Here is a 14,019-nt window from a genome sequence, read left to right on the forward strand (position 1 = left end):
ACTGGAGAGCTCATGACGAGCTGTGTGGTAGTGACCGCTTCCACATCTTCCTGTCACTCCTCCAGCGTCATGCCCATGGACGCCTACCCAGATGGGGTTTAAACAGGGCAGACTGGGTAGCCTTCACCTCTGCTGCCACCGTTGAATCTCCCCCACATGGTGCCATTAATGTTGTTATTGACCACGTCACTACAACAATAGTTTCTGTGGTGGAAAACACAATCCCTCATTCTTCAGGGTGCCCCTGGCAAAAGAATCCCTTGGTGGTCGCCAGAAGTCGCTGAGGCAATTAGAGGGCGTCGGCGAGCTTTCCAGCAACGTAAATGGTACCCTTACCTAGAGCACCTAATAGCCTTTTAGCCTTTAAGCGTCTCTGTGCCCGCATTCACCGGCTTATAAAATGATGGAAGCAGGAGTGTTGGGAGATGTGTGTGTCGACCATTGGGTTCCATACATCACCTTCCCAAGTATGGGTGAAGGTCAGACGTCTTTTTGGGTACCAGACCCCCAACTGGTGTCCGTGACATTAACATCAATGGCATGTTATCTACTGACGCAAATGCGATTGCCAAGCGCTTTGCTGAGCACTATGCTTGAGCATCTGCGCCGGAGAACTACCCCCAGCCATCTGCACCCTCAAACGGCGCATGGAAAGGAAAGTCTTCTCGTTCACTACATGCCACAATGGACCCTATAGCGCCCCATTCACAGAGTGGGAGCTCCTCAGTGCCCTTGCATATTGCCCCGACAAAGCTCTTGGGCCAGATTGGTTCCACAGTCAGATGATTAAACATCTCTTATCTTGACTACAAGCGATATCTCTTTGTCATCTTCAACCAGATCTGGTGCGATGGCATATTTACATCGCAATGGTAGGAGAGCACCATCAATCCGGTGCTCAAACCCAGTAAAAATCTGCTTGATGTGGATAGCTATCGGCCCATCAGCCTCGCCAACATTCTTTGTAAGCTGCTGGAACATATGTTGTGTCGGCGGCTGGGTTGGGTCCTGGAGTCATGTGACCTTGTGATTTCCATGTCAGGGCGGCTTTCACCAGGGTTGCTCTACCTCTGATAATCTTGTCTCCCCCAAGTGTGCCATCGAAACAGGCTTTTCCATGTGCCGACACCTGGTTGCTGTCTTTTTTGACTTACGTAAAGCATACGACACGACCTGGCGACATCATATCCTTGCCACATTGTATGTGTGGGGTCTCCAGTGCCTGCTCCCAATTTTTATCGAAAACTTCCTGTTGCTCTGTACTTTCCATGTACAAGTTAGTGCCTCCCATAGTTCCCCCCGTATTCAGGAGAGTGATGTTCTGCAGGTCTCTGTATTGAGTGCCTCTCTCTTTTTAGTGGCTATGAATGATCTAACAGCAGCTCTAGGGCCATCGGTCTCACCTTCTCTGTATGCGGATGACTTCTGCGTTTTGTACTGCCCCTCTAATTCCTTTTCTTGCTGAGCGGCACCTACATGGAGCCATTCACAAGGCGCAGTCATGGGCTCTAGCCCACGGCTTCCAGTTTTCAGTCGTGTGTCGTGCACTTCCGTCGGTGTCGCACCGTTCATCCAGAACCAGAACTTTACCTTAATGACGATCCACTCACTGTAGTGGAGACATATTGATTCTTAGGACTGGTTTTCAATGCCTGATTGACTTGGCTACCTCACCTTCGTCAGCTTAAGCGGAAGTGCTGACAGCACCTCAATGCCCTCCGCTACCTGAGCAACACAACTGGGGCGCAGATCGCTCTATGCTGCTGCAGCACTACAGAGCCCTTGTTCAATACCGCCTTGACTATGGGAGTCTGGTTTATGGTTCAGCAGCACCCTCAGCATTGTGTTTAGTCGACCCAGTGCACGTTTTTGGCATTTGCCCAGCGACGGCAGCTGTTAGAATGAGCCCGGTGACCAGTGTCTTGGTGGAGGCCGGAGTCTCTCCATTGCAGATCGGATGTACAAAACTGCCTACTTGCTTAGTTCCTGTCGTTCCCTCTGGAACATGGGGCCGTGACGAAATTCCTCCACCTGGTATGATTTCTTCACTTCACTCCAGGTTTTCCCATCCTTCGCAGCTTCTCACTTGATCGTCCTTTTCCACGTCTGTTTGGGACAACCACATTTTCTAACTCCTTGAGGGTTCCAATCCAAAGCCATCCTTTCAATAGCTCCATCAGGTGTCCTCAATGTGTGCCGTGTGCCCAATCCAGTTCCATTTTCTTTCTTTGATTTGTGTATTGATTGGTTGCTGATTTGTCTCCCTCCAAAGATCTTCATTTGTCATTATATCTGGCCATCTCACATTTAAAATACGCCGGAGACAACGGTTAATAAAAACTTGGAGCTGGTTTTCGATGTGGTTAGTCACCTTCCACGTTTCGCAACCACACAACAGAACGGCCTTCACATTGCTATTGAAAAGTTGGAGTTTGGTCTTCTTTGAGATGTTCCTATTTCTCCAGACAGGGTACAGTTGTAGAAATGCACCATTTGCTTTGTGGATGCGACTACGGATATCCTCTTCAGCGCCTCCTGTAGTTGTGACTATACTTTTGAGATAAAGCAAAGATTGGACCTGTTCTACATCCTCTTCATTAATGGCCAGCCTATTTGTGTTGGTCGAATTAATCCGCATTTCTTTAGTTTTGCGAACATTTATCTTGAGGCCTGCAATTTCCACCTCTCTCTTAGATGTCTCGATATCATTGTGCCATTAAGCAAATGTCATCTGTGAAGTCTAAATCTTGGAGCCTATCCCACATCCCCCATTGTACACCTCTCTTCCGCCCCTCCCCCCTCCCCCAAAAAATCACTCTCTTCATCACATGGTCCAACACCAAAAGAAATAGTGTTGACGAAAGAATACACCCTTGTTGTACTCCTGAATTAACTTCGAAAGGCTCTGTTAGTTCTCCATTATGTAGTACTTGGCATTCATGGTCTTCATACATTTCCTTGATGATGATGATGATGATGATGATGATGATAATCATTGTTGGAATGCCATGTTTTGCAAGAGTATCCGACATGTCTCTTAGATTGAGAGTCGAAAGCCTTTTCAAAGTCAATGAAGGTAAGGTACAGGGAGTGTTGCCACTCCGCGCTTCGTTTCAGAATAATTCTGAGAGTATTGATAAGGTCCATGCTGCTTCTATGTTTTCTAAAACCTGCCTGCTCTCTTCTCAGTTGTGCTTCCACAGAATCCGTAATACGGTTTAAAATGATCCTCGAAAGTACCTTGCTCAGTACTGACAATAGGGTAATGCCCCGCCAGTTGTTGCAGTTAGTGATGTAGTGATGTGCAAAACTGCTCACCAGTTATGTTGCACACATTCGTAGTTCTCCTGAGGATCCGAATTACCGTCTCCTTTTCCCACCCGCAGCACTTCATCTTCCGCATCAGTAGCCCAGGTCAGGGCTAACGATTGTGGTTCGCGTGCGATCCCTTCTGTCTGAACGGGAGCCCTCTACTTGCTGTCCATTCATGTACACCTTTTGCAAAGCCCTAAGGACTCTGTTAACCCCGCTTCTCTCCACTGCCACTTCCTCTCGCTTCTTGACGTGTTCCAGGGCTCTTGAGTAGTTCACACAGACAGCTCGATGGCTGATGGTAATGTTGGCTTCGCCTATGTCCACAGAGGCCATATTGAACAGCATTCCTTGCCTGCTGGCTGCAGTGTATTCGCTGCAGAGCTTGTGGTCATATCTCTTACACTTCAGTACATCCATTCCTATTCTGGTGCATTATTTCTTCTCTGTTCTGACTCCCTGAGCAGCTTACAAGCTATCGACCAGTGCTACCCTCGCCATCCTTTGGTAGCAACCATCCAGGAGTCCATCTCTGCCCTGGAACAGACCAGTCATTCAGTGGTGTTTGTGTGGTCCCCAGGACATGTCGGAATCCCATGCAAGGAACTTGCTGACAGGCTGGCCAAACAGGCTACATGGAAACCGCTTCTGGATATGGGCATCTCTGAAACTGAATTGAGTTCTGTTTTATGCTGCAAGATTTATTGGCTTTGGGAGACGGAATGGCATAACAGTACACACAAAGAACTGTGTGTCATTAAGGAGACTGCAAATGTGTGGAAGTCTTCCCTGCGGGCTTCTCGCAGGGAATCAGTTGTCCTTTGTCAGCTCCGCATTGGCCATACATGGTTAACTCATGGTTACCTCCTCCATTGCAAGGACCCACCTCAGTGTCGCTGTGGCTCACAAATGACTGTTGTCCACCTCTTGCTGGACTGCCCCCTTTTAGCCGCTCTGCGGCGGGCTTTTAACTTTCCCAGGACCCTACCTTCGGTGTTGGGCGACAATGCCTCAACAGCAGCTTTAGTTTTACATTTTATTTGTGATGGTGGGTTTTATCATTTGATCTAAGTGTTAGCGAATGTTCTTTGCCCCTCTGTGTCCTCCACCCTAGTGCTTTTAGGGTGGAGTTTTTAATGTGTTGCAGAGTGGCTGGCTTTTCCTTTTTATTCTCATGGTCAGCCAGCCATGGTAATCTGCTTTCTTGTTTTAATCTCTTCTACCTCTTTCTTACATCTCTGTGATTTTATTGTCCTCTTTTATTCTTTGTAGAGTTTGTTGCCTTTGTCATTCTGTTCTTGTTGAATTTTCTTCCTTTCAGTATTGTGCTTTACATCTCATTTGTTTTCTTCTTTCCCCTGTATGATTGTTTTAACAGGTGCAAGGGACGGATGACCAAGCAGTTTGGTCCCTTTCCCCCCCTTTTAAATCAACCAACCATTACAGAGCTTCCACCAACTTAAACAGTCCCCTGCTGACATGCAGGGTTCATGGATTCGTGAGGTTGTCTCCATACCCGAACACGTCCATCTGCTCGATACAATTTGAAATGAGACTCGTCTGAGCAGCCAAAATTTTTCCAGTCATGAACAGTAAAATGTCGGTATTGATGGGCCCAGGCAAGGCATAAAGCGGCGTGTCATGCAGTCATCAAAGGTATATGAGTGGCCTTTCTGCTCCAAAAGCCCATATCGATGATGATTCATTGAATGTTTTTATACGCTGACATATGTTGATGGCTCAACACTGAAATCTGCAGGAATTTGCAGAAGGGTTGCACGTCCTTCACGCTGAGCGATTTTCTTCAGTCGTTTTTGGTTTCGTTCTTACAGAATCTTTTTCCGGCCACAGCAATGTTGGTCATTTGATGTTTTACCGGATTCCTGATATTCACGGTACACTCGTGAAATGTTTGTATGGGAAAATCTCCACTTCATCGCTACCTCAGAGATGCTGTGTCCCATTGCTCATGTGCCGACTATAACACAACATTCAAACTCATTTAAATCTTGATAACCTACTATTGTAGCAGCAGTAACCTATCTAACAACTGTGCCAGACACTTGTTTTATATAGGCATTGCCGACCGCAGTGCCATATTCTGCCTGTTTACATATCTTTGTATTTGAATACAAATTCCTATAGCAGTTTCTTTGCCACTTCAGTGCATGAACCTTTGTCTGGGAAGGGGACCATATAGACTGGCCCTTTCAGATATTTTTTATCTATATTTATGGGATATGGAAGTCCGTATCCAGGTATTGGTTTGCTAATACACTGCAACACAGTTTACAAAAGATGATGTCAAAAGAGTTACCTCTAAAAATGAGACGATTTCCAACTGCTTTTAAGTAGAAAGCAATGTGGTGCATTACAACAGCTTAATAAATAGCGTCGCAGTGTGTTTACCAAAAACACGTTTCAGGTTCGAACCTCTATACAATAATTTTGTTTTATTTTTATTTAAATTCTGTATTTTTTGGCAAGTAGAAACAATAACAAACAAGTATTGAATCATAATTTTCTAATGAAGGTAACATGATTTTATTTTCAGTTAAGGTCGCATGAAACAAATTAAAATTTGATACAGACATGTGAAATGACTTACACCAATGATACTGATGCATTTTGTATACTCGTTTCTCTGCAGAACAAAGAAAGAATAAATTAGTGGGCATTAGCAGTAAATGGAGGAGATACAAAACACCCAGGGAAAATGCATTTGCAGTCGACCAGCCAATTCTGTAGATACAGTCCAGCCTTTTGAATATCCAGATGCTTGAATCTACTAGATGCCTTTTTTCTGCCTTTGTAGTTGGTGGCTGTAGCACTGTCTACTGTAAATGAACGTCCACCTGAAGATATTTTGGTGAACACATAGGATTGACAACACTTTAAATCTGTGAGGTTTGTAGTCCCATAAATAGTACACACAGGGATTTGCTGTCTATATGAAGGCATTAATATATGTTGTATGGTTTTATCTTATCTGGAATAATGTGTGTTTCATGTTTAAATACTTCCACTTGTCATGGAAAACAAGTATTAAAACACCTAAATTTGTTGTCTGTATTCTTGGTAGTTCAGTGATTTGTTTCCCGAACAAGCTTCAAAGCAGAAATATGTAACTGCATAAGTATCTTTTGCTTTCACTGTATTAAGCTCCATATATTGTTAGCATATATAGTGCTAGAGTGATCTATTTTTGGTCCCGTATTCATACAATAGTTAAAAACATGCTTACTAAGATATTTTCTGCCATTTCTGCTTATGTTTTGCCTCAGTGTCAGAGTTCGTGCTCTGCTTTTGTCAATTTTTATGTGCCACTGCATTTACGCTGCCGTACAGTGATGGTGCTGGCCACTCTTACCGAGACTACGCATTGAGTGTGACACCTTGTAGCAGCACTAGGTACCTCTTGCATGATGTCACATGCCTTGACCCCAGAAAGCTCAGGTTTTAATGCAGTGTGAAATTAGATAAGTTGCGGGCCTTAGTGCTAAATAAAACAAAACTTTTCCACCACTAGATCCATAACATACATCGGCACAACTCCGTGATCTTATACAGTGGTCTGATGCCATCATGAACTGACCGTTGCATGGATACACAGAAACAGTTTGGTTTACTAAGTTTCAGACTGCAACTGCTTTTTGAGTCATTAAAACCTCTGATGGTGTCCCCAGCATTAGAAGACAAAAGATTAGCCTTGGACCATGGCTTAATGCCCACAAAACAAATATCAACAATGTCTTTGTAATTATAGAATTCAGGCTTTCATGGCCATTATTTGTGTTACTTTTACATGTAAATGTAACACAAGTAATGGCCGTGTAAGTCTCCATTCTATAATCACAAAGAACTGTTGCACAATTGAAGAGTTTCTCATTTTGTACACTTCCCTGTACTTTTGAGGTACATTTGCCATACCAATGATAATCTCTTGTTTTGCTCTGTAACAGTATAGTAATTTATTTGCCCAAGGATCATTTTGCAATTACACAGGATGGCCAAAAATAAAACTGGTAAACATAGCTTGAAACCTCGTTTACAGTCTCGGGAACATTTGAATGCCAATAAGTAAAGGTCTTTTAAAATTAATACTGGCTATATCAGATATTCCATGTTGTAAGGGACTACAAACAAATGTATTCAGATTATTATTGTTGGTGGTGTTAAACTTCCACTTCCATCTGCCTGTAATTCCATCTGCCTGTAATTGAAATTACATTAATGTAATTTTTGGGTGTTGACTCAATTAGGTTTAGTTCAGTTGTATACAGATGCAACAGTTCTCAACTGTTGCATATTAATTTCGAAATTAATGTTACATTGAAGAAAACATGGTAACATATTAGGGACGTTGCTTTCAGAAAGTAGTAGTAGTAGTAGTAGTAGTAGTAGTAGTAATGGTGAGGATTACTTTTAACGTGACTATGTTAAGAAACTAATGATCCAGAATTCCAAAATGAGTCTTGCATCATAGTAATCTTGGTAATGTAGTTGCAGTACATCAGATGCAACAATTCAGTGCATCAGTTTGTGTTAAGCAATTAGTGTTACGAAACACAGATACATGTCTGTCTTTAACTTTTCAGATGAGTGCCAGAACAAATATGGAAATCCAAATGCATGGCGTTACTGCTGTCGGGTGTTTGATCTTCTTACAGTTGCAGCGGTATGTCAACATTTTAGTAAATAATATCTTTTTTTAAATCACCTGGCAGCTTATCTTCAATAATACTCTGCTTTTATTAAAGTTCCTAGTTTCGTGTTACAATGGGATTGTGTGTTTTGGTAATTCGTAAACGAACGTGTGAATTTGCTAACATTTTATTGGTTAGAGATTAATTGTTGAATCTGACCATGAGTAGTCTTTGACATAACACCTGGCTGCCACCTGTCCTCCATATTGACTAAGTCATAGCTGTTTACTTAAGGAAATAGTAAACTTCTCCACCCTCATAATTTTAAGTCTAGCTATTTGCACAAACTGATAACACTATGGGATGCAAGTTAGTGGGAACAGTTGCGTGCATCTTGCAGCAAATACTTGCCGAACTAGACATTTGCTAGGAGCATTTCTCAAATTTGTAAAAGTTTTGTTTGTTCAGTACTGGTTCAAAAATGTCAGTGTCGAAAAGGAAACTGGTGATAAGACTATATAACTGATCACCACAGCCAAGTAAGTGTGAGGCAGATGTCTTTGGTCCCTAAGTCATATAGGTATCAGAGGGAATGAACAAGGTGACCATTTGGCTAGAAAAGTGACTACTTGCACATCAGCATTGACCATCCAAGGTGCAGATTTGCAGCTGCAAATAAGACCTATCCTCCCTCAGAGATAGAACAATGGGTAAACTACTGCCTCCTCATAATAAATAATAAGTGTTGGTTCCAATGCTTAGATATTAAATGCCTACATGCTTTCATAATTCAATCAAATTTCTTGCTAATGTCATTAATTCAAGATTAACACCCAACCAACCAATTTAAATTTAGGGTGAAATGGTATCAGTGATAAGGTTTTCTTGATCATATTGCTATCCTCGTTGAAAGTGAGGCAGGATTGCAGGACCTGTTGAACTAAATAAGCAGTCTAATAAGTACACACCAAATACTTAATATAAATGTAAGAAAGATGAGAGTAATGAGGAGTAGCAGTAATATTGACATCAAAATTGGAAACCATGAAGTAAGCAAAGTGATGGAATTCTTCTGCCTTGTAAGCAAGAAACTCATGACAGACAAAGCAAGGACGACGTGAAAAGCTGAGTAGCACAGTTGGAGGGCATTCCTGGCTGAAAGAAGTCTAAAAGTATCAAACATAAGCTCCAATTTTGGTTTAGAGCACAGCATTTGTATGGGAGTGAATAATTTTTAAAACAAGAACAACAACAAAGCGTTTGAAGTGTTGTGCTATAGAATAATTCTGAAACTTAGGTGAACCCCACAAGGTCAGTTTAATGGAAGACGTTGAAGCAATTCAGTGGTAGGCTATTAGATTCGTTAATGGTAGGTTTGATCAATGTGCGACTATTGTGGAGATCCTTCGTGAACTCAAATGGGCATCCATGGAGGGAAGACAATGTTGTTTTCGAGGAACACTGTTGAGAACATTTAGGTAACCAGCATTTGAAGCTGACTGCAGAATGATTCTACTGCTGCCAATGTGAATTTCATGTGAGGACCATGAAGATAAGAGAGATTAGGGCTCATACAGAGGCATATAGACAGTCATTTCCAAGAGAGATTAGGGCTCATACAGAGGCATATAGACAGTCATTTCCACCCTCCTCGCTCTATTTGAGAGTGCAACAGTAAAAGGAATGACTAACAGTAGTACAAGGTACCGTACACTATACAGTTGCTTGTGGAATGTAGATGTAGATGTTGCTGCTCTCACTTTGGCAAGCACATTATTAGTTGTCACTGTTTGAGTTCCCATACAAAGTATCTGTGGTAAAAAGAGTGAACAAAACACAGTAACAATAGCAACGTGACCCCACCCCCCCTTTTTTTTCCCCAGCATGGGGCACAAAGAAAATTCCAGTGTGTATTATGGAGAAAAATTAGATTGCTGCACTACTTCCAAGCATTTTTATTTTGATACTCTGACTATTAAAAGTTAATTTGTCAATTTTTATTTTTTCATTTGAAATGTTAGAATTGTTCTTGAAGTTACATATTGAATTTTCCATTTATGAATATAATGTGTGGTGTTGGCATTTGAAGTGCAATGTCAAGTGGAAAAAAACTGTAATATTTGTGATATATTGTTGACTTGTGGTACTAGAGTGCTGAAAGAAGTGGAGACAACACAGAACTTTATTGAATTGAAGCTAAATACTCCGAAAAAATGATTTTTTCTACTCGAAGAGGGTCATTTTGATGTGACTGATTCTCCATATCAGGAAAATGTACAGGCCCGGGTGACAGTTCAAATGAGTCACTTTATGATGGTATGTCAGTCAACTTGCAACTGTCGAGCATACAGGGTGCAGTTGTCTGCAAGTTGTGGCTCACCAGTGACTCCTGTCACATGGGTTGTGATGCTATCTTTACTTCATACAGGTGGCTGGCAGAAGTGGTGAAGACTGCTGGCAGCACAAGCAGGGTGCAAGCAGAGCTCCTCATAATTTCAGCCGCATTGCAAAATTGATTGGGATCCTTGGGTTTGCAGCCGAGTGGAGAATCTCAGCCAAACGCTGTGACAGTTTTGGTTGCAGATTTCTGGGTTGTAGAAAAATTTCCACTATCAGTCACAGTAAAATATTATTTATTCGCCACACTACCAGTTTTGGGCTTGTGCCCATCCTCAGGTGTTCATACATTCATGTACATGTTCATATTGCTGGAGATCACTGTATAAATACAAAGAAAATTATTTGTTGGTGACTACAAGTGGAACAGTTGTAAGTTGCAATGCAGCATTTGTTGAAAATACGTCTGTACTTAAATAAAAATGAAGCATAATTATTATAATTATGCTGTAGTGACAGTTCTTCCACTTAGTTGCACATTTGTTACCATTTTCTCGTCCATGTTTCAATTTTACAAAAATTAGCTGCATATTTCACTGTCGCATCATGCACTCGCAATATACACTGTGTTTACAAACAAACATGTTGTTCAAAGAACTAAGATGTAGGAGGTGGGAAGATGTTGCTCATACAGAAACATATAGGTTATGGACAAAGAACTTAGCCATAGGAAGTGCAAGGATGTTGCACACAGAAACTTAAAAAGTTGTTATAAATTGCAAAGTTTTTTTATCCGCATTTTCGTCAGAGAACTTAAAAAATGACAGTTAAAGCTTGTGTTTACAATATGACTTCTACAAATTATGATGATGACACTTGAACTGTTGTATGATTGCTACATGAGATTTCCATGTCACATAACTTTGTTATTATATCAGAGGATAATGAGCTTTTCTTTTTGAATATTTCAAGAAATATGTGGAGATAAGATTTGTTTGCCGGCATACCCTTTATAGGTAAAATTTAAAATTTCATACCAAATTGCCAACCTCTTTCAGAAAACTGGTTTTCAAATTTCTTTCAGCACTAACTACAAGCTACTACAGCACATCATCCAGTAAGACAACTAACCAATGCCACCACAAATCAGGTACTTACAAACTCTTATGTGACAATTGCCCACAGTTCTACATAGGCCAAACTGGAAGGAGTTTCACTACAAGGTACTGTGAGCATATGGATGCCTTCCGGCTAAATAACTTTGATAAATTCACCTTTGCAATGCATTTAAAAGACCACGGTCACTCAGCCACAGCCATTACAGATAACCTACAAATACTACACACTGTCGACAAGGGAAAGAAAATGAATCTGCTCAAAGAGCTAGAAATTTACATCCACAGCTCTAACTCGCCACACCTTATTCTCAATGAACAAGTGGAGCTTGCAAACAAATCTAGTCTCCACATATTTCATAAAATATTCGAAAACAATAGCTCATTATCCTCTGATACACACATCAAAAAAAGTTTTGCGTCACTCCAGTTCCTAGAACTCCTCACATTGACTGTGAATATTGTACCACAGACATCCCTTTGACTGTTCAGAAATTTCACTAAGCCCACCCAAAGATGTAAACAACCGTGCGTGAGCAGTGCCTATCAGACGGAGGGGGTCTGACAGCCGATCAGTTCCAGTCATTCCACCAGGAAGGAGGTACACGGCTTGTGTTGTCTGTAGTTCATACCGCAGTTTGATTGTGTCCGCATTGTTACTTTATGCCAAGAAGGGCTCTCAACAAGGGAAGTGTCCAGGTGTCTTGGAGTGAACCAAAGCAATGTTTTTCAGACATGGAGGAGATACAGAGAGACAGGAACTGTCGATGACATGACTTGCTCAGGCCGCCCAACGGCTACTACTGCAGTGGATGACCGCTACCTACAGATTACGGCTCTGAAGAACCATGACAGCAATGCCACCATGTTGAATAATGCATTTCGTGCAGCCACAGGACGTCATGTTAAGACTCAAACTGTGCACAGTAGGCTGCTTGCTACCCAACTTCACTCCTGACATCCTTGGCGAGGTCCATCTTCGCAACCATGACACCATGCAGCGCATTACAGATGGGCCCAAAAACTTGCCAAATGGACCACTCAATATTGCATCACGTTCTCTTCACCAATGAGTATCGCATATGCCTTCAACCAGACAATCGTTGGAGGCTTGTTTGGAGGCAACCCGGTCAGGGCGAATGCCTTAGACACACCGTCCAGTGAGTACAGCAAGATGGAGGTTCCCTGTTTTGGGGTTGCATTATGTGGGGCTGACATATGCCACTGGTGGTCATGGAAGGCCCCGTAACGCCTGCACGATATGCGAATGCCATCCTCCGACCGATAGTGCAACGATATGAGCAGCAAATTGGCAAGGCATCCATTTTCATGGATGACAATTGTACTGGTTGTTACCTATCTGGTTTCTTGATAACTGAATGATGTGGAATCTTACGCGGTATATTGTGGTAAGACCACATTCGCACCACGTGTTTGTAATTGATAATAATACGAGTAGTTCCAGCACAATTTCAGCAAGGCTTATTTATTATTAGCTGCTGAAAGATTACACACTGCAGATCTCGTTTGTCTAGGGGTTTTCGAAGTTTTGTCTGCAAAATCATTACTCTAACAAGCATGGTCTGGGTTTTCTTCTTGTTTGAAATAAACACTACCGGATTCGAATTACTTTCGGCTAAAAATAATATTTATTCGTACTTTTTGTTTAGTCACTACAATATTTTCACTACGAACATTGATACCCTAAAAATGCATTATACTGTACTGGTCACTTAAACACGTCCATCTCCCTCCAATACCGACAAAGAAGTGGCGGACAAGCCAACATGTGCCCGGAAGTTGCAGACATTCCTGCATTCCAGATTCTTTGGTCTTCTGACCTTAATACACTCCAAAGACACATATAAATAAATACATATAAATATACAACATTTAACATCTCAAACAAATCCATTATTTATCATAAAAGAAAATATTCATAAATAAATAAATTAAATACATTGTATGGCAACATAATGAAGTTATCTTAACTCTTTAGTGTGGGCATCGTACTTTTCACATGAGATAAACTTTATCTCCGACATTTAATTACATTACACAATTCATGCCCCCATCGTGCACATCTTGTGAATGACTCCTTCAGGATAATGACATCACTCAACTAAAATGGCGAGCATGTTCTCCAGACATGAACCCTATCGAACATGCCTGGGATAGATTGAAAAGGGCTGCTTATGGACGAAGTGACCCACCAACCACTCTGAGGATATACGCCGAATTGCTGTTGAGGAGTAGGTCAATCTGGACCAACAGTGCCTTGATGAAATTGTGGATAGTATACCACAACGGATACAGGTATGCATCAATGCAAGAGGACGTGCTACTGGGTATTAGATGTACTGTAGTGTACAGCAATGTGGACCACCACCTCTGAAGGTCTCGCTCTATGGTGGTACAACATGAAATGTGTGGTTTTCATGAGCAATAAAAACAGCAGAAATGATGTTTATGTTGATCTCTCTTCCAATTTTCTGTACAGGTTTCGGAACTGAGGTGATGCAAAACATTTTTTGATGTGTGTATAATAACAAAGTTACATGATACGGAAATCTGATTTAGTAATCATACAATAGCTAAAGTATCATTAT

At 41.6% G+C, this 14,019-nt stretch overlaps 1 protein-coding gene across 1 annotated transcript in view; it reads left to right on the top strand.

Annotated features, from left to right (window-relative positions):
- LOC124554916 (serine/threonine-protein phosphatase 6 catalytic subunit) overlaps nt 1–14,019 on the top strand; it is a 79,662-nt gene that overhangs the window by 30,919 nt on the left and 34,724 nt on the right. Inside the window, exon 4 of the mRNA XM_047128605.1 lies at nt 7,911–7,990. Within this exon, the coding sequence (XP_046984561.1) occupies nt 7,911–7,990 (80 nt within the window). The remainder of the gene's footprint in view (nt 1–7,910; nt 7,991–14,019) is intronic.

This window comes from Schistocerca americana, chromosome X (genome assembly GCF_021461395.2).
Source record: "Schistocerca americana isolate TAMUIC-IGC-003095 chromosome X, iqSchAmer2.1, whole genome shotgun sequence".
In the NCBI taxonomy this organism is placed as follows: domain Eukaryota; kingdom Metazoa; phylum Arthropoda; class Insecta; order Orthoptera; family Acrididae; genus Schistocerca; species Schistocerca americana.